We start from the raw sequence: 19,872 nt of genomic DNA on the forward strand, positions 1-19,872 counted from the left end.
GCTCACAGCAACCTCCAACTCCTGGGCTCAAGCAAGTCTCCTGCCTCTGCCTCCCAAGTAGCTGGGACTACAGGCGCCCGCCACAACGCCTGGCCATTTTTTGCTTGCAGCCATCATTGTTGTTTGGCGGGCTTGGGCTGGGGATTCGAACCCGCCACCTTAGGTGTATGTGGCTGGCGCCTTAGCTGCTTGAGCCACAGGCGCCAAGCCTCTTCATGAAAGTTTGCAGGCTCACTTGAAGGTAGGGTAAAACCTCAGATTCATTGGCATTCTCAACACGTAGTAAAAACCTATAATCCATGCCTGTTATTGTAAACACGTTATTCTCTAATAGTAAAATATTCAGAAGCTGAGGAGAGGTTCAGCCAACATTTTCTCCTGCCATAATCAATCCTTTCCTCATCTAGTACTGTATTATAACCTTCACATTAAATCTAAGACAAAACTATCCAGATGGGCTATAAATTTCCTCAACTCCCTGTTCTGATGGTCAACAGATATTTTGCTACAAGGTGCATTTACTTGTTCTAAATGAAATACCAACTACCACCTCAGTGGTAGAATAAATCTGAGCATTCATCTTGCTAAAGATGTTTGGATCCTCAGAGACATGATTAAGATCATTAGCATTAAGCATTTTTTATAGTTTACCAGCCAGGGGTGATGCTGCATGCCTGGAATCCTAACACTTTGGGAGACTGAGGTGGGAAGATTGCTTGAGGCCACGAGTTTGAGACCAGCCTGAGCAAGACTGAGAACCTTGCTAAAAGAGAAAAATTAGCTGGGCCTGGTGGTGCATGTACCTCTAATCTCAGCTACTTGGCATGCTGAGGCAGGAGGATGACTCAAGCCCAGGAGTTTGAGGTTGCAGTGAGCTAGGATGATGCCACTGCACACTAGCCCAGGAGACAGAGGAAGACTCCGTCTCAGGGGGGAAAAAAACAAAACATTTTCTGAATGGAAGGCCAAATTGGCAGGTTACAGTTGGTTATTTTAAAAACAAAGGAAAGTTCAGCAGCAACTGCCACAAAGTCTGAACCGGTGATTACATCTCAATCATTTAGTAAATTTTAAATAGAGGTTAACTTTTGGAGGAGAAAAGGAGGAAAAATATTAATCATATGTAGTTTTGACGTTTTAAAACAAATTTTTCATGCAAAGAATTTAAGTGTATTCACTCACATCACTTCCTTTTATTTATTTATTTATTTTTAACATATTCCTGGGGTAAATACATCTGTTTTAACTGCCTTACTTACAGTTTGCTAGCTTGGATCCCAAGTCTTCTACTGATTGCATGCTGTGAATCTCAAATCCTTCAGGGTACTCCGCTTTATTGATAGTCTTATTGTCCACATAAATGATATGTTTCACACAATTGATATCTAACAATGCAGTCTGTTGAGCACAAAGAAAAGCCCCAGCTATTAAATTTGGCCCTAAAACAAACATTCACTTGTTGGACATCGTACTCCCACCAGATAATACTGTCACAAATTGAAAGAAAATGTTATATAATTACCTTTAGTTTACTTTCCAGAAGTTCAACACTAGTAATCAAATAGGCAGCCTCAGATTCATTTAGTCCATGAACCACAGCTTCTTTGCCAAGCGTAGCATATAAAGTCACAACTACATAATAAAAGGAAGCACAAAATTAAATGACAAGCATTTATTAGAAATATATATTATGTAAGCCAGTCTTCAATGACTTACAGACATAAAGGCATTTTAGTATTTACTTTGATTTCATAGTCTCTACTATTATCCATCAGCCTTGCTTCAAATTCTCTGGCAACTCAAAATTTTCCTTAAAAATTTCCAAGACTCTAACTTTCTAAACTTGAAGAAACCCAGAAATACTGCCATTGCCACAACTAGCCAAAAATCAGTCAATTAAGATGCTCAAGGCTGGGCAGCACCTGTGGCTCAGTGGGTAGGGGCCAGTCCCATATACCACGGGTGGCAGGTTCGAACCTGACCTGGCCAAACTGCAACAACAACAAAAAACAGCCAGGCATTGTGGTGGGCACTTGTAGTCCCAGCTGCTCAGAAGGCTGAGGGAAGAGAATTGCCTAAGTCCAGGAGTTGGAGGTTGCTGTGAGCTGTGACGCCACAGCACTCTACCGAGGGTGATAAAGTGAGCCTCTATCTCTTAAAAAAAAAAAAAAAAAGATGCTCAAGGGTAACAGGTCCTGGCTGAACTGTTAATTCAGATCAAAGCTAGCCCAGCTAGAGCTCCCTACTAGCACACACCTTCATTGGTCACAGCCCAAGAGAACGGATATGTCCTTACAAATTTTAAGGTACTCAAGTCTGAAGATTGGCCACAATTAAAGTCCTTACTCCCTTTAAGAAGCTTTTATAGTGGGTGCAACGTCAAATTGGTTGGTGACCTTTACACCTTAAATGGAGGAGTCAAGGAGATCTACTCCGTAGGAGACATCAGATAAAGATAACATAAACTGAAACCAAGATCAGTTAGAATCAAAGCACATCTGCTAGAATAGACTTGGAAATTCAGCTCTAGACTGGTAACCAGAAACAGCAACATAGTTAAAAAGAACCACTTTTCAAAAGCTGTTGATTGCTGAAAGCAGGGAGGGGCAGTGATGGGTAGTAAGGGAAGGGATCATTTTCATACTATCTATCTTGGGGGTTTTTTGTTTTGTTTATTTGTTTGTTTTTTAGACAAGAGTCTTAAGCTGTTGCCCTGGATAGAGAGTGCCATGGCATCACAGCTCACAGCAACCTCAAACTCTTAGGCTTAAGAGATTCTCTTGCCTCAGCCTCCCAAGTAACTGGGACTACAGACACCCACCACAGCATCTAGCTATTTTTTTGTTTGTTTTTGCCATTGTTGTTTAGCAGGCTCAGGCTGGATTTGAACCCTCCAGCCTTGGCATTTGTGGCCAGTGCTCTACCCACTTAGCTACAGGTACCGCCCACTATCTATCTTTGTTTAAAATGCAAACTCTTTTTTTTTTTTTTTTTTAAGACAGAGCCTCAAGCTGTCTCCCTGGGTAGACTGCTATGGCATCACAGCTCACAGCAACCTCCAACTCCTGGGCTCAAGTCTCCCAAGTAGCTGGGACCATAGGCACCCACCGCAATGCCTGGCTATTTTTTGGTTGCAGCCATCGTTGTTTGGGCAGGCCCGGGCTGGATTTGAACCCGCCACCTTAGGTGTATGTGGCTGGTGCCTTAGCCACTTGAGCCACAGGCGCCGAGCCTGAAATGCAAACTCTTGATTCCTAAACTAAATCTATAGTGTTCCACTTCATTCAGTAAATAATTCAGTCCTTAGTATGTGACAATGCATTGTTCAGGATTCAATTTTTAATTTCTCACACAATGGAAAAAAATAAATACTTTGGAATATACTCAATCTGACTTGCTGTCTAACATATACAATGTAAATTCAAGCTATCATACACTCATTTCACATGTAAAGTGGGATAAGTCAAACAAGGGGTCTCAAAGTGAAACAATGAACTAGAATTATCCTTCTCAATGATTTTCATTGTTTTAATCATTATTTTGTCTATTACCTCCAAAACATATCCTAAGCCCCAAATCTTTCAGGTATAACTCATTTCTACTTGAAAAGTAAAATTCTAAATAATATTCATTAAGCTGCTAATTCCCAGGCCAGCTCTGATTAGTTACCATATTTAACAGCAGTTACTGAATATATTTTAATCACATGGCATACTATTTTACAGACATAATTTATGCAGAAAATGGCTAAAGAACACCTACTTTAAAAACAGGAGCATCTCAGAACAAGTAAGCTCCCTTCTCCCTCTCCAAAAACACAAGGCACTTACGTGGAAAGTTGTACTTAAAGCAAGTCTGTGCTGCAATCATCCACTCGGCCCTGGTTTCGCAGAAAATGGCAATGGTGTTCTTTGGTTTCAGTCCCAGTGCAGTGAGTCCACCACCAAAGTTATTCACTCTGCGGTTCACTTCAAGATAGTTCATCCATTTATAATTTCCAAGAATTAACTGTGAAAGTGAGACATTGTCCAGTATTAGTATATTTATTTACACAAGCAATTAAAATACTGTGTATATTAGTGTATTTATTTACACAAGCAATTAAAATACTATCTGAAGTATAGAACTCTAAAATCTTAAGTGAATACAGAGAAGCTATGAACACCTTCTGAGACTTAGTCACACAGCACTAGAATAGAATGCCTGCATATTTAAAATGCACTTGACTTATAATAAAACCAAATGTGCCTTCCTCTTAAAAAAAATGAAAAGCAGAAAATGCTTTACCTTCTTAAACACTTTTCCATTGGGCTGCATTTCATTTTCTTCACTTAGGATTTCCCTGGTCCCAAGGCTGTCCTTCTTCCCAAATTTGGATACGGCATGGTCAAATAATTTATCCAGAGTGTCTGCTCCAGGGATGTCTATGACAGCTAGCGAGTCGAAGTGTGTGACAGAGCGATATGGACTTCCAGGTTTGTCTGAAGTGGGTTTAGCTTTTATTCTCTTTGCCATAGCGTTTTTCTTCTTGGCATTGGTAAGAAAATACCATGGAATAAATATAAGGGCACTGTATATTGTTATTAATAAGTGGACAGGCAGCAAAAAAATGGTGAGCACATTTAGCTTAAGTTTCATAGTGGAAAGGCTTCTAAAATGGTGCGTATGTCTTGTTATTCTTTGGCTTCTGAAAGCCTTATTTTGCTGAAGAAGGCAATAATGGAAGCAGCAGTAAGAGTAGCAGTATAGCGAAGGCAGGTCAATCTTAGCGACACAGATAAGCGTTAGTAATCTTTGGAAGCCGACAATAAAGTACACCTGTAGGTGAAGACAACGAACCAGGCAGAGAGCAAGGGGGAAAAAAAAAGATTATTAACGAGTTGATAGCACAATTGATTTAAATACTCAGGTCTTTATTAGTTTATATAATTGATTTGACACAGAAAGCTGAAATAACTGGTCTGAAAATCTGGCATTTTTAATCATTACTGACACAAATGTTGTAGAGTACACCAACTCTGGACTTGAATTTTTTCTAGGTTTCTAGATGGACTGGCCTTCCACATGTCAGTCAGCTGAATAACACCACGTCAATGCTTACACAAACGCCCAAATATGGCATGTAAGTTTGGCCAAGGTTGGGGAGAATAGGGTGTGTCAATAACGAGGTTTCTCTTAAATATGTATCTATAAACTGGACATCCTTAAATCGCATTAGGTTTTATACCCCAAAGTGTGGGGAACCTACCAACTTAGGTTTATTATTTCTCTCAGATCAACCCAGAAACATCATTCTGCGTTCTTCATTAAGGTAAATTTGTAGGCTGGGTGCATGACTCATGCCTTTTATCATAGTACTTTGGGAGGCCAAGACAGGAGGATGGCTTGAGGTTAAGAGTTCAAGACCAGCCTGGGCAACATAGCAAGACTCCATTTCTATAGAAAATATTTAAAAATTAGCTAAGGGTAGTGGTGCACACCTATAGTCCTAGCCACTTGGGAGGCTGAGGCAGGACGATCACTTGAGCCCAGAAGTTCAAGCTATGATCAATCATACCAATTGCACTCTAGCCTGGGCAACAGAGCAAGACCATGTCTGAAAAAAATAGGTAAATTTCAGAGGTAATATTATGCACTAGCTGCTATTCCCAAAATGAATGCAATACAATGGTAAAATCATTTCTTAAGAGTCCATTTCATGCTCAAAATTGCACCAGTTGCCTGGAGGAATAGTAAAAGACTGAAGTAGTATTAAGTCCTAGTCCTTGCCCATTCTGAGTTAATGTTTATAAGCCAATTAGCACACAAGATATAGTACTGTTCAAACTGCTGGGAGATGGGGACAGAGAGAACAGCTAAACCATTTCTTCAAGTAAAAACTCACATGGGCAGCGCCTGTGGCTCAGTGGGTAGGGCACCAGCCCCATATACCAAGGGTGGCAGGTTCGAACCCGGCCCCAGCCAAACAGCAACAAAAAAATAGCCGGGCATTGTGGTGGGCACCTGAGTAGTAGTCCCAGCTACTCAGGAGGCTGAGGCAAGAGAATCGCCTGAGCCCAGGACCTGTGACACCACGGCACTCTACGGAGGACAATAAAGTGAGACTCTAAAAAAAAAAAAGCCCATACAGCTGCCCATATATGTCAGTAAAGTGGAACTGCTCTGGCTGAAACAAAGATGAGGGAAGCCCAGAGCCCCACCCTGGAATTCCTGGAACCCCAATTCCCCAAGTGATCACTAAAGAATGTCCACTGAGAAGCCCAATGGTGATACATAACAAAATGCTAGCCCGTGCAGTATAAGCAAGAAATGCAAAAAGAGTTCAGAGGAAGTGCCAAGTGGCCAAGAGTACTCAGGAGAGGCTTTGCAGAGATTAGAGTTAAGGTGGGCCTCATGTGGGCGCCTGGAAATGAAGGAAGAATGGAGGGCATTCCAGGCTGAGGAAGCACATCAAGAAAGAGACAAAGATGGGAAGGAAAGGGCTTTGGGAGGGCAGGTTGTACCAAAAGCAAGGACACCGGGCACAGGTTGGCTATGGGAGTTACAGGATCTAAAAAATCAGGCCAACTATTTTTGACTTGAATAGACAGAAAATGGAGGCTACTGCAGGTCAGAAAAACAGTGCCAATGGAAAGGAACTGAAGAAACAGCCGTGGGGATGATAATATCTCTCAGGCTGTGCCCCTTCAGCTGAGAAAGCTGTTTTGGTAAGTGCTAGCATATTTCAACTGTAAAAATTAAAATATTAGCTCATTTTGAAGAGACAAACTAAAGCCTATCTTTCTCCAACTCTTGTGGAAACAGAGTGACAGATATAATTCCACTGACCCCAGGGTATAAATTGTTTTTATACCAATTACTACCAAATGGTAGCTTAATCCTGCCTGTGTCTTTGTTCCTGTCCTTCAGCTAAGTGCTGTGAAGTGAGCAAGAAACCAGAAGTCACTGGGTTTACGTCCTCATTTCTGCTGCTAACTGGCTGTGTGACCTTGAACAAATCATCTCCCTGAGTCTGAGAGTCATAGATGATAATCTACCTACACACAATTTTTAAAAATAATTTCTTATACTGGTAATATAAAGGAGTACCAAAAAATTACTTTGAAATAAAAAATACTTATTTCAATAGATAAATTCATAAGGACAACATTAGAAAATAAAAAAGCATGTTTTTAAACTTATAAAATGCCTCTAAGGAGTAAAAGGGATCCGACTGTCAACCGAGAAATTACCAGACTTGGAACTGAAGATATATAAAAGAGTAGAAAATAGCTTCTGAAGGATTTATAATTTAGATTAATTTAAACAGCATTGCAGGGTGTTTCTTTGTTATCCATAATACCATATGCATTTAATGTTTTGTACATTTTTGCCTTTAAGCCTTGGGGGAAGGAAAATGCCTTCTATGTGAGCTTCATAGTGCCTGTACAGAGATACACACTCACACATGGGTGCACGCGCACACTCGAAGAACATTCAGGGGAGGAGAAACCAGAGAGACCATTTAGTCCAGAGGTTTTCGAATTCTTTCTGGTGGTGGTGAGGGGGACATGGGTCATCCATTTAAATAAAATTTTATATGCATATAAAAAGAGAAGTATAAATGAAAGCATAAAAATAGAGCTACTCTGACAGGGGAGGCTGTGATAGACTCTGAAGGGACCCCCTTGGAACCTCCGATTCAGATGAACATTTGAACCACAGATATTATCGGCTCTGTCACCTTAATAGAGAAGCAAACAAGTTACAGAGCATGAATTGAGCACCCAGTCCTCTTTCAAGCGTGCTGGCCAAGCCTCTGCCCAGTTTTACCTATCATTTTAAACTCCTTCCTTGGGCAGCACCTGTGGCTCAAGGAGTAGGGTGCCAGCCTCATACACCAGGGGTGGCAAGTTCAAGCCCAGCCCCAGCCAAAACTGCAAAAAGTAAAATTAAATTTATAAATAAATAAATAAACTCATCAGAGGTTTTCTAGGCTTACACTAAGCCTATTGATGATTTCACTTCCAAAAAGATTTGAACATTTCCTTTCACTTAAGAAGGAGAATTGGTTGGGCAGCGCCTGTAGCCCAGTGGGTAGGGCGCTGGCCCCATATAACGAGGGTGGCGTGTTCAAACCCGGCCCCGGCCACACTACAACAAAAAAATAGCCAGGCGTTATGGTGGGCACCTGTAGTCTCAGCTACTCAGGAGGCTGAGGCAAGAGAATCCTCTAGGCCCAGGAGTTGGAGGTTGCTGTGAGCTGTGTGATGCCACAGCACTCCAATAAAGTCAAACTCTGTCTCTACAAAAAAAAAAAAAAAAAAAAGAAGAAGAAGAAGAAGAATTTGTGTGTAAGGATATGGTGCTGAGCACATAATACAAAGCCTCTGTACATGTGGACATGGTTTATTCCTAGGTGTGGCAGGGAGCAGACAGAGCAGCTCACAAAGAAATAAGAGGCGGAATATAAGTCCCATAAGAGAAGCAAGAACAAAATACTAAAGGTATTCAAAAAGAAGGGATGCTTGTGCTCAGTTTGGGTGGGAAAAGAAAAAGATTAGGAAGGAAGTACAACCATCAAGAAAGGTTTCACAGAAAATAGTACCTGAGGCCAGGCATGGTGGCTTGTACCTGTAATCCGTGCACTCTGGGAGGCTGAGGCAGATGGGTTGCTTGAGCTTAGGAGTTTCAGATCAGCCTAAGCAAAGTGAGACCCCCATCTCTACTAAAAATAGAAAACCTAGCCAGAAGTTGTGGAGGGTGCCTATAGTCCCAACTACTGGGGAGGCTGAGGCAGGAAAACTGCTTGAACCTAGGAGTTTGAGGCTGCTGTGAGCTAAGCTAAAGCCATGGTACTCTAGCCTGGGCAAGTGAGCAAGACTGTTTCAGAAGAAAAAATACAGGCATGGTGGCTCACGCCTGTAATCCCAGCACTCCAGGAGGCCGAGACAGGTGGATTGTTCCGTGCTCACGAGTTGGAGACGACCAGCCTGAGCAAAAGCGAGACCCCGTCTCTACCAAAAGAAACAGAAAAACTAAGGCAAGAGGATCTCCTGAGCCCGAGTTTAAGGTTACTGTAAGCTATGATGCCACAGCACTCTACCCAGGGTGACAGCTTGAGACTGTCTCAAAAAGAAAAAAAAAAAAAAAAAAAAAAAAAAAAAAAAAAAACAAAAGAATTAAAGCAAGCAACGAAAAAAAAAAAAGACAGGCATGAAGGATGAAGATATTTTCAAAAGATGGGGACAAACTAGGAAATAAGAACTCAAGATTAAATACTCTGCTATGGTTCTGAGGGAAAATGAACTGTTGTCTAAAGAAGAGAAAGTCTGACATCCTGGGAGGTAAATGTGCTAAACTGAGTTCAGAGATCTGGGTTCTAACTTCAGTGTCTGCTGTGAAGTTTGACTATGAAAAAGTCTTCATTCCAATAACACCTCTGCAAAGCCTTTTCTAGCCAACCTCTTTTTAAACTCCACACCTAGCACTTTCTATCCTTTCTTACATCATTTTTCTCCTTAGCACTTTTCACTAATACACCGCATGTTTTACTTTTCATGTTTATTCTCTATTTCCACATCAGTACATAAGCTCCATGAGTCTGTCTTTAGATGTCTGCTGCTGAATCCTCAGCAACTGGGCCAGTACCTCCGTGTGTCAGGTGTTCAATAAATTTGCTGAATGAAATAAGAACATAAGTGGAATTTTTTTCCCCTGAAACGATGCAGTAAAAATGTATGCAAATCCAATAACCTGAAGGCAGCCGAATTTAGTCATCTTAAAAAAAAAAAAAAAAAACAATTACTTGTTTACGCCAAAGTCCTAGGAAATTCTATACTCTTAAAATCCCTGGTAATTAAAATAAATTTGAACATGATGTTAGTTAGTTGCTTAATAGAAAATGTGAAACTGGAAAAACTGCCTGTTACACAGAGAGAAAAGATTGGTATTATAAAAGCCTGATGGTTACACAATTGGTACTATGTGCATTTTCACTGACGCCTCTTACAAAGAGGCCCCATCTATGAAGAGTGATATTTCCGTCCCACCTTTTAGTAGGGCATGAACTCTGAGTTGTGCTTCCTTGCGATCAAGTAGTGTATTTATTTGTATGTCAGACAGACAAAAAGAGACTATCATCTTCAGTCATGGGATATTTACTTGCTCCTGTTGAAGTTTACCATTCCATATGGGAATCAAATTAACCACTGACTGAGCATTTACTATTGGCTCAGTATTGTGCTAAGTAAGTTCTTTAGATACATTATTTCACATACGCCTTCAGAAAACCCCCTTTTAGGTAGTACCCTCATTTTATTAATGTTGACAGACTCAAAATAATTAAATGATTTCCCCATGGTAGCCAGCTAAGTAGGGATTTCCACCCAGATCTATCTGATTTTAACACCCATGCTTTGGGCTTCACTGCCTATGAACCTGGACATACTAATATATAAATAACTGAGAGTGACAAACTTTGTGTATGAAGAAATATTGGCAACAATTTTGAACACTGACCTGTCCCACATCCTAAGACATTTTATAGGGTAAATGGGAGCTTTTTAGATGTCCAGTGAATCTGAAAAATTTTAGATGCAATTTTATTTTGGTTTTTTGTTCTGAGGTCAAGTTTAATGATAAGTATTTCATTCCAGTTACTTCAAACCCTCCGAGATAGATTAAACACAAAAAGCATTAGTGATACATTAAGCTGTAGTACACAAAATAAATAAACACTACATACTGATTGAAGTCTGAATTTAAAAGAAGAAATCATCTCCCCCAGAAGCATATGATATAATGCCAATTTAAGAATGAAAGAGAAAAACCAATAACTGAAGCTGGTTAATGCCAAGACATTTTTTCAAAAGTTTTAGAAAATTGACTAAACCAAGCAAAGACCCATGCATCTGCCAAGTTGAAATACACAATCATAACAAATTAACTTTATCCTTGACATATCTTAGAAAAATGTAAAAAAAATTACCAATTTGAAGCCCAACAATTAACTATATAAGTACTACTTTAAGAAATCTCATTTTCTAATAAGGAGTAATTTAAATATCAAATAAAAAGACAATTTGTCTTCTAAAAAGGATTAGGTATATCCACTAAACATTAAATCAAAAAGCAATTATAAAAAAGTTCCAAGAGATTAAGCAGATAAGACTCCATGTTGTACTTTACAAGATCATATTTCTAAATAGATATTGCATCACAAAGACTTTTGTAAAGGGGTGGAGTGTTTTTTTTAAATCTTATTATCTTTCACACACTATTAAAAACTTCCAAATGATTTTAAAACATAAGAGAAACCTCAACTACTATGTTAAAAAAAGGATAGTTGCATTTGGTAAATGAAATCAAACTTTACAGGAAATATTACAATATAATTGACTGTATTCTTTAAGATTAAAACTTACAAAATGTTAATATTTTAAGAAAATAAAGGCATTAAGAGCAGCTAGCAGGATCTTTTGCTATCAGTCTGCAAAACTAATCATGTAAAATATATGTATAAGTCTAGTCCTTGTCACATCTGATTCAAACTGCTATATTGCAAATAATGACCAGTCTAATCAATATGAAATGATTTATATAGCCAAACTTTAAACTCAAGCATACAAACAAACAACCTAAGATGAATATACAGATGCCCTTCATATTACATCTGTGCCTCGCTAGCTATTTTGACTCAAAGTGTCTCACAACTATGACTGATCCTTGGGTGTGTCCCTCACAAGATTAATCGAACCTATTTACTTCATCACCTGGATAGGTATTAACTCCTGAAGTCGCCATCCTGCCAGTCTCTTTCCAGCTTTTCCCAGCAAAGAAAGCACTTCAGCTGCCATGTTGAAGATGTTCCTTCATGCTCTAGCATGAGTTCCCTCCCATAACGCCTTAAGAACATCCCCAGCATGCATCAGATAATGTTGTTTCTAGGTCATAGGATGTTATAACTGGGATCCTATCTATATATGCTAAAATGAAGAGATCTAGAAGCCAACGCTGCTGCCTACACACTTCATATACCCTGTATATATATTTTTTTATTGTTGGGGATTCATTGAGGGTACAAGAAACCAGGTTACACCTATATATATATTCCCCATTTTAAGTGATCAAAACACCCTTGGGTTTTTAGTATGTAGATTTCCAAACTGGAGGATTGGTTGAATATAACTTAATCCAAAGCTTACATTTAAGGAATTCTGAGGATAAATCATGCCAGAAGTGGTACCTATTGGCAAAGCATGATTTTATAGTCCAATTTTACTAAACCTCATGAAAAGGAGAGAAAAAATGGGCAGCGCCTATGGCTCAAAGGAGTAGGGCACCGGCCCCTCATGCTGGAGGTGGCAGGTTCAAACCCAGCCCCTGCCAAAAACTGCAACAAAAAAAAAAAAAAAAAAAAAAGGGAGAGAAAAATTAAGTTGTGGGTGATGTGTTTAGAGAGCAATATGAACAGTTCAGTGCTGTAGAAGGGGAACAGACAGCACAATAGCCATGTCAATGTTGTACAAATGATGGCTAAAGACCCACTGATACAGGTTTCTGTACACACTGCTACTGATATTAAATTGCTCATTGCACCATAGTGTAGACTTTCATTTCATCCGTAAAGTCTTTGATGTACTGGGTGCTTTTCCTCTATCAGAAAACACTTGTGATTTTAATATAAGTCAACCAAAAATAATTAAGTTATAGAATTGAACTTTAAAGTTAACTTATAGTTATAATAAATGTGTTTTGTTCGGTTGAGGAATATACAGGCTACCTGTAGGATATACGTCTATCTCTTGTCATCTAACATATTTATTATAATAAAGTAATTCAACTGAGGGCTGCCAACCATGAGCCTAGGCTCCAAAACAGTCTGTAACCAGCTGTCGTATTCCCCACAGGAATACAGAAAATTCTGCAACTGTGCCTTTTTTGCCACATGACTTGCCTTTCCCATTTGCTAGGGGACCCAGCTTAATAAGTTAGTACTTTGCCAATGTTGTTGTCCAGTACTTCATACTGTTAAAACTTATGCACGTTGTACCCCATAAAAGCATTAATATATACATGATCTATGTGTTTATGATTTAATACAAAAATAAAATAAAAACAAATTTAAAAATTTTTTTTAAATTATGCAGTGGTATAGTCTTAAAAGAGTTCTTGTAAAATGGCCAGGTAAGTGACTGTAATACAGCTGCCTAACCACTGTAATGTGAAACCATATTTTGGTTTTTGTTTTAAAGTTCACATTGTCCTTCAGTATTGAATATATCTTATAATTGAGAGTAATAAACAAACGGACTTAGAGTGATAGATCTGTTAAAGATCAAAATCTTATAGCCATTCAGTTGACAATCACATACTATCCCTATTAATCTGAAGGGCACAGTCTAGAGACAGCAGGTAATTCAAAAATGTCTTTATGCCCTTATTAGCATTTCATTATGGGTGTGTCTGACATTTCAGAAATTAAAGAACTCTTACCTAAAGAAGGAAGCTACACAAAGCCAAACATAAGCAGCCATGGAAAAGTACTCCTAGAGTTTATGTCTCCACATGAGGGGCAGAATTACATTCCATTCTATTCTTTTCACGTTTGTTTGTTTACCTGGCTCATGCTTTACTAAGGTAAGTGAGGCAAGGGTAATGAGAGAATTAATTATTCCAGTTTTGAAACATATTTGGGGATAGCCAAGGCAAAACTGAGGCAAATTACCACAGGGTACTATCTATAAAATCCTGAATACAAAGGGCCTAGATATTCCTGCTTTTGGCAACTCCTACTTTTCATCTAGCTTTTTTCCTTTCAAAATCTAGATGGTCTGTAGGCTGACTGCTCTAAATGTGCATTTGTACGTGTAGGTGTGTGCCTGTGACAGAGACACAGTGCTCTCTGTGGATACCTACACAATGGCACCAGTCTTCTAACCTTATTGCTATCTTAACTCTTTTGTCAAGTATGAGATAGCATGTAACCTAAGTAGCTAAATTCAGAAATGGCTAAATCTGACTGGCTAATGAAAATCTTTGGCCATGCTTAAGATTTTTCTAATGCAGGCTAATCAGTGGACTTCACTTAGCTATACAAGAACATTAAGTCTTTTGAATTTCTTTATACTTGGAAATTATAAATAGTTATTAGCACATAAGGACTACCAGATCTTCTATTTCAAGTTCGTAATCAACTATAATGAAAGAAATGTACAGAAGACCAGAAATTGAGAGGCAGCATCAGATACAGGGTTGTTGTCCTTGTTTCAGAAGCTGCTGAGATGTAAAACTTGGAACAAATTAAGTAACCTCTCAATGTCTGTTTTCTCATCTGTAAAATGAGAAAGTTCAGATTTTAAGATATTACTAGTATCACAAACCAGTAAAAAATTAAAAGAAAGAATGATGATGGGAAGAAAAGACACAGAGCTGCCAATTTTTTGCCAGCCAGGTATGGACATTTAAAATAAAACAAACCTGGCTCGGCTCCTGTAGCTCAGCGGCTAAGATGCCAGGCTGGCAGGTTTGAATCTAGCCCAGGCTTGCCAAACAACAACGACAGCTACAACCAAAAAATAGCTGGGCATTGTGATGGGTGCCTGTAGTCCCAGCTACTTGGGAGGCTGAGGCAAGAGAATCGCTTAAGCCTAAGAGTTGGAGGTTGCTATGAGCTGTAATGCCACAGCACTCTACCCAGAGTGACAGCTTGAGACTCTGTCTCCAAAAAAAAAAGACTACCATTCGTTACCACCACCATTTCATAAAATAACATGTTTAACTCTACCAAATTACATGAACATATCCCGTAGAAGCAATCCTTTAAATTAAAAATGTTTAAATTTAAGAAATTCAGGACCTACTATCCTTATTTTCTCACTTCACCATGTACCAGTAAAATCTTCTTCACTAACCACCAGAGGTCTAAAAATCAACATTTGGGAAACAATGGACTAGGTCAATGTCAACATCCAAGGCTCAAACACTATGATTTTAATTTTAGGTGCTCTGTTGTATTTCTTTTACTTCATACTATAGTCTAGGGTAGATACCTCAATGAAGGATAGTGCTGACACTTAAATTTCTGAAGATAAGAAATATACTACTTAAATCAGTTTGAGAAATAGCTACTACATTAAAATAAGCTTTAATTTACTATGGATTTAACTTAATCAACATTAATGAACCTTTGATCATATACTTACTATTAAGCCCATTTTACAGATGAGGAAACTGAGGCTGTGAGTGGCTCAGCTTACCAAAGACACATAACCTGTAAGCCTCAGTAGTCAGAAATGGAACTCTAATTTGTGCCTCCATTTTGGGGTAGACTCAAAGAAAAAGATTTAGATTTTATTTATTACCTGCTCTTTTATAAATGAATGGTGACTAGTTTAGATTTTAAAAGTTACACTGGGAATACTCTGGTTTCTGTCAGATCTTATAAATCTTTCACCTTTTAAAAGTTGCACCGGGTAGGGCAGCGCCTGTGGCTCAGTGAGTAGGGTGCCGGCCCCATATGCCAAGGGTGGCAGGTTCGAACCCAGCACCAGTCAAACTGCAATAAAAAAATAGCCAGGTGTTCTGGCAGGCACTTGTAGTCCCAGCTACTTGGGAGGCAAGAGAATCACCTAAGCCCAAGAGCTGGAGGTGGTTGTGAGCTGTGACGCTATAGCACTCTACCAAGGGCCACAAAGTGAGACTCTGTCAAAAAAAAAAAAAAAAAAGTTGCACAGGGTAAAATGGTTCCCTACTTAACTTTTCCAAATATATTCTTTTTTAACACAATCATAAATACAGAGTTTTTCCACTATAAAGAGTCATGATTATCAACTAAGTTTATGCAATTAAAAATAAAGAATCATGATGATTATTGGCATGGTCCCTTAATTTTCTTTAAGAAGTTGATAAAATTATACATTTAGAATTTCTAAAAGACAAATACTTACAAATTTCCTCTTTTTCTCTGGAGAAGAATATGTATATCGTCTGTGACTTCAATCTGCAGTAAGAGACAACATATATAAGAATCATGACATGAGAAAAGTACTACTTTAAGAGAAAAGTCTTAATCCCAGTAACTAAGGGGGCAGAAGCAGGAGAATCACCTGAAGCCCGGCGTTCAAGACTAGTCTGGGCAACCTAACAAGACCCTGTTTTAAAAGAGGGGAGGGAAAGGGAGGAGAGGGAGAGGAGAGGAGAGCTAGTTCACATTATCTGTGATAAGCCCGGTACCAAAGGAAAAGTAAGAAATGGCTACAGATGAGTGTCTGACTCCAAGTAGTGATATCAGGATCTCAGAAGAATAACACCCGAATGCCTGTAGGCATTTATTTTCCCATCAAAACTAAAAATGAATAATTTCCTTCAAACAATGCAAGAATCTTTCCAAATATAAATACAGCACTGGTCTAAGTAATAAACTAAAGATATTTTCATCTTCCCCCAATTTATAAACAGATCATTTTTGTGATGTTTTACAAGTTAAGTACACCAAAAAAGGTTTACGGGTCAGTTGATGGCTGAAATAGTTTTAACAATGCAAGAGAAAACTAGTTACTATTTATATCTGAATACTCAGATAAGTAAAACAAGCCCCTTCAGTAATTTGATATTGCTTACTTACATTTCAACTCAGCTGGGGTATATGTTCCTGAAGAACTGAGGTTTTATTCTGTCCAGCAGTATTCACAACTACTAGTATACAGTCATGTTATGAGAAAAATCCTTCGAGACTTTTTAAAAATCCAGACATCCCAATGGAAAAAACATCCACGCAACAGTCATCACCACACTAAGTAGCTGGTGTTAACTCAGTTAATTTTCTCCATTACAAGGATGAAGGAAAAAGTGAATATGCAGATCTGTCACTAACTGAAGTTAGTTACTAATAGTATTTTGTTTTGATTCACACAACTACTTCCAACCTCAAGTTAATATCCACAATCTATTTTTGAGGTGGGGCTACTATCTACAGTATCTATGTGTCTGAATAAAAATGGTTAAAACTACTTCTAAACAGAAGTCATGCTATTTAATATTTCCTTTTTTTTTTTTTCTTTCAGAAGGCTAACATTTGCTATTAACCTAAAGCGGGGAACCCTGAATAATTATATTAAAATAAGATCCATCCAAAGAGCTTACAATGTCATGAAAAAAAAAAGAGCTTACAATGAAAATATTGGGGAAGAAAAACATCATAGTTCTATATACAAATGTATATATTTCCCCCACAGATAATTCCAATAACTGAAAAATCACAAAACCACCCTTCTATTACATAAGGATCAACTAAAGATCTATAGATAGTGGGAAGATGCAGGAGAGAGAGATAGGGAAAAATACAAAACTATCTTAATTTGGAAAATAACTCCATAAATAAATATTTGCAAAGGATAGTCAACACTTGACCCTTGGACTAGAGAGGATAATTGAGTGGCAGAGAATTCTCCCAGCTGGCTGAGAGCCCCAGCTTCAACCTTCTATTCAATTACAATCTCCTAGCCCCAAATTGGTTGGGCGAGGGAAGCAACTCTCAGAGATTCTTTAATATAAAAGGAATTAATAGAATGTATCTTAGTACTTATAACCTGAAAGGCCATTTCTTTCATCACAAAAAAAAAATGAAAGAAAGTTAATGCTACCCAGCAGAGAAAAGAAAATCAAATTATATTTTCGAACTTAACCTAATCAAGTTTTACAACATGACAACACAGAAAAGTGACCCTGCGCCCTCCTCTCTCTTAGCATCCCCACTACACCCTCCTTTTAAAGTCATTCTATTAAAATAAAGTGAAGAAATGATTTAATATAAAAACTAAGAAGATTACCACCATGCAGGTTCTATTTATAAATGATCAGGGTAGGGATGACCTAGTTAAATTTACAATGCAAACTTTAGTCAAACTGTTTACTTTCACGAGATATGTCAGTTTTTGAAATATAAGACATTTGCAAAGTCCTAGCTTAGTAAATTTTAACAGATGGAAGCATATAATATGATTTGTTTCTACTGAACAGTAACGTGGCAGCACGAAAAAAAAAAAAGCTAATACAGCATCAAAGATTTATCATCTTCCAAATAGAGAAGGCAGCAGCACTGACAAAGCCCAACTCACCAAATGCCCAGAAGCAAGACAATGTGCAAGCAGGCCACAGGAGAGCAAAGAGATGCCAAAAAGTAAAAAGTGACACAAATCCCAGGCAATGTTCAACTTCAGACAATCCAAATATTTTGAGACAAGGCCTAACAACAAACCATTAAAGTGTTTGGCTTTGGCCCTCTCTGCAAATAAGTTAGTCTATTAACCAACATTTTTAAAAACATTCTTCCACAAGTAAAGTCAATAGTAAACGTGTGATAACATCTGTTTCAAGCACGATGAATTGTCCTCCTGTACTTAATGTTTCAAAAGTCAGTCTTAATAAGTTTAAAATAGAATGTTTCAGAAAACAGTGGGAAAAAATATTAAGGACTTATTGTTCAAATCTAAAAACAAACTCTGGTATGAGCTTTTCAAAATTAATTCCCTAAGTGATGATCCTTTATAGAGCTTATTTTAAATCAGTATACATGAATCATATATCGGCAAGTAGTAATAGATGAAAACTGCCACACTAGAATATAGTTCAAAGTTTAGAAAAGTTGATATCAAGAAATAATAGAGGTCCAAGAGCGTATGTATGATTCATTATAATATGTACATATATTTGTTTTTATTTTTTGTTTTTCGCAGTTTTTGGCCAGGGCTAGGTTTGAACCTGCCACCTTTGGCATATGGGGCCAGCACCCTACTCCTTTGAGCCACAGGCACTGCTCAATTTGTACATATATTTGAATATTACATAGTCATAACAAAAATTAGCAAGATGTGCACCAAATATTAATTCTAGTTATTGCTGACCAGTAGGACTGCATGCAAATTTTACATATATTTTTGTTTTGTTTGTGCTAATTTAGTATCTTCCAAAGTTTCATAAATAAAAAATGTATATTTAAAATATCATAAAGGGGTTTGGCACCTGTAGCACAGTGGTTACAACGCTGGCCACAAACACCCAGGCTGGCAGGTTCAGACCCAGCCTGGGCCAGCTAAACAACGACAAAAATAGCCAGGCGTTGTGGCAGGCACCTGTAGTCCCAGCTACTTGGAAGACTGAGGCAAGAGAATTGCTTAAGCCCAAGAGTTTGAGCTTGCTGTGAGCTGTGATGCCATAGCACTCTACCAAGGACAACAAAGTGAGACTCTGGATGGAAGTGTTTCAGATTGTGTGTGAAAACCCCACACTGTACCCCAGAAGTGCATTAATGTACATAATTACCATTCAATAAAAAAAGGGGGGGGGAAAGTGAGACTCTGTCTCATGAAAAAATAAAGTAAACTAAAGTAAAACAAAATAAAATATCATAAAGGAATGGGAAAATGATTCATTTTAAAAAGGACTATAAAATTGTCATAAGCCAATCAAACACTGAAAGGTACTACTCAGACTATAAGCTGTGGCAGAAATCTTTTCTTTCACCCTTAAGTACATACATACATGAAAGTGAATGGTCCAGGAGGCTTAAATGTTCAGAAGATTGTGGGTTGCTTGATTTGTAAATACAGTAGAAGAGAGTGTAATAAACTGGCCAAGTAAGGAACTAGTCCTACTGTACTAGTGGTACAAGTCCAGACTACAAAAGTTAGGTTAACTTAAGGAGTAGGGTCAGTGTAGGGCAGCCGTCAACTATGGAGGTTCTATGTATTAAAATATATTAAAGAACTATTATAACTCATATACAGTACCCCAAATCTATTTTGTAGTATTAGAATAAAGAACATGGAAATAATTCCAGACTGTCATAGATTGAAATGTTGCTTCATGGAAAAGTTAGATAACATTTTTAAA

General features: G+C 38.2%; 1 protein-coding gene across 3 annotated transcripts in view; it reads right to left on the reverse strand.

The window, feature by feature from the left end:
* Positions 1 to 19,872, reverse strand: part of ACSL4 (acyl-CoA synthetase long chain family member 4) — a 100,582-nt gene that overhangs the window by 44,667 nt on the left and 36,043 nt on the right. Inside the window, exons 2-6 of one of the 3 annotated variants that reach the window (XM_003799739.3) lie at positions 15,930 to 15,982; positions 4,288 to 4,527; positions 3,831 to 4,008; positions 1,523 to 1,632; positions 1,260 to 1,398 (exon numbers count right to left, since the gene is read on the reverse strand). In XM_003799739.3, the coding sequence (XP_003799787.1) occupies positions 1,260 to 1,398; positions 1,523 to 1,632; positions 3,831 to 4,008; positions 4,288 to 4,515 (655 nt within the window). In that variant the 5' untranslated portion in view covers positions 4,516 to 4,527; positions 15,930 to 15,982. Of the gene's footprint in view, positions 1 to 1,259; positions 1,399 to 1,522; positions 1,633 to 3,830; positions 4,009 to 4,287; positions 4,914 to 15,929; positions 15,983 to 19,872 lie in introns of those variants that run through there. The other 2 variants (XM_012811377.1, XM_012811376.2) reach the window with 2 other exon arrangements.

This window comes from Otolemur garnettii, unplaced genomic scaffold (genome assembly GCF_000181295.1).
Source record: "Otolemur garnettii isolate 467f Iridium unplaced genomic scaffold, OtoGar3 scaffold00155, whole genome shotgun sequence".
NCBI lineage: Eukaryota > Metazoa > Chordata > Mammalia > Primates > Galagidae > Otolemur > Otolemur garnettii.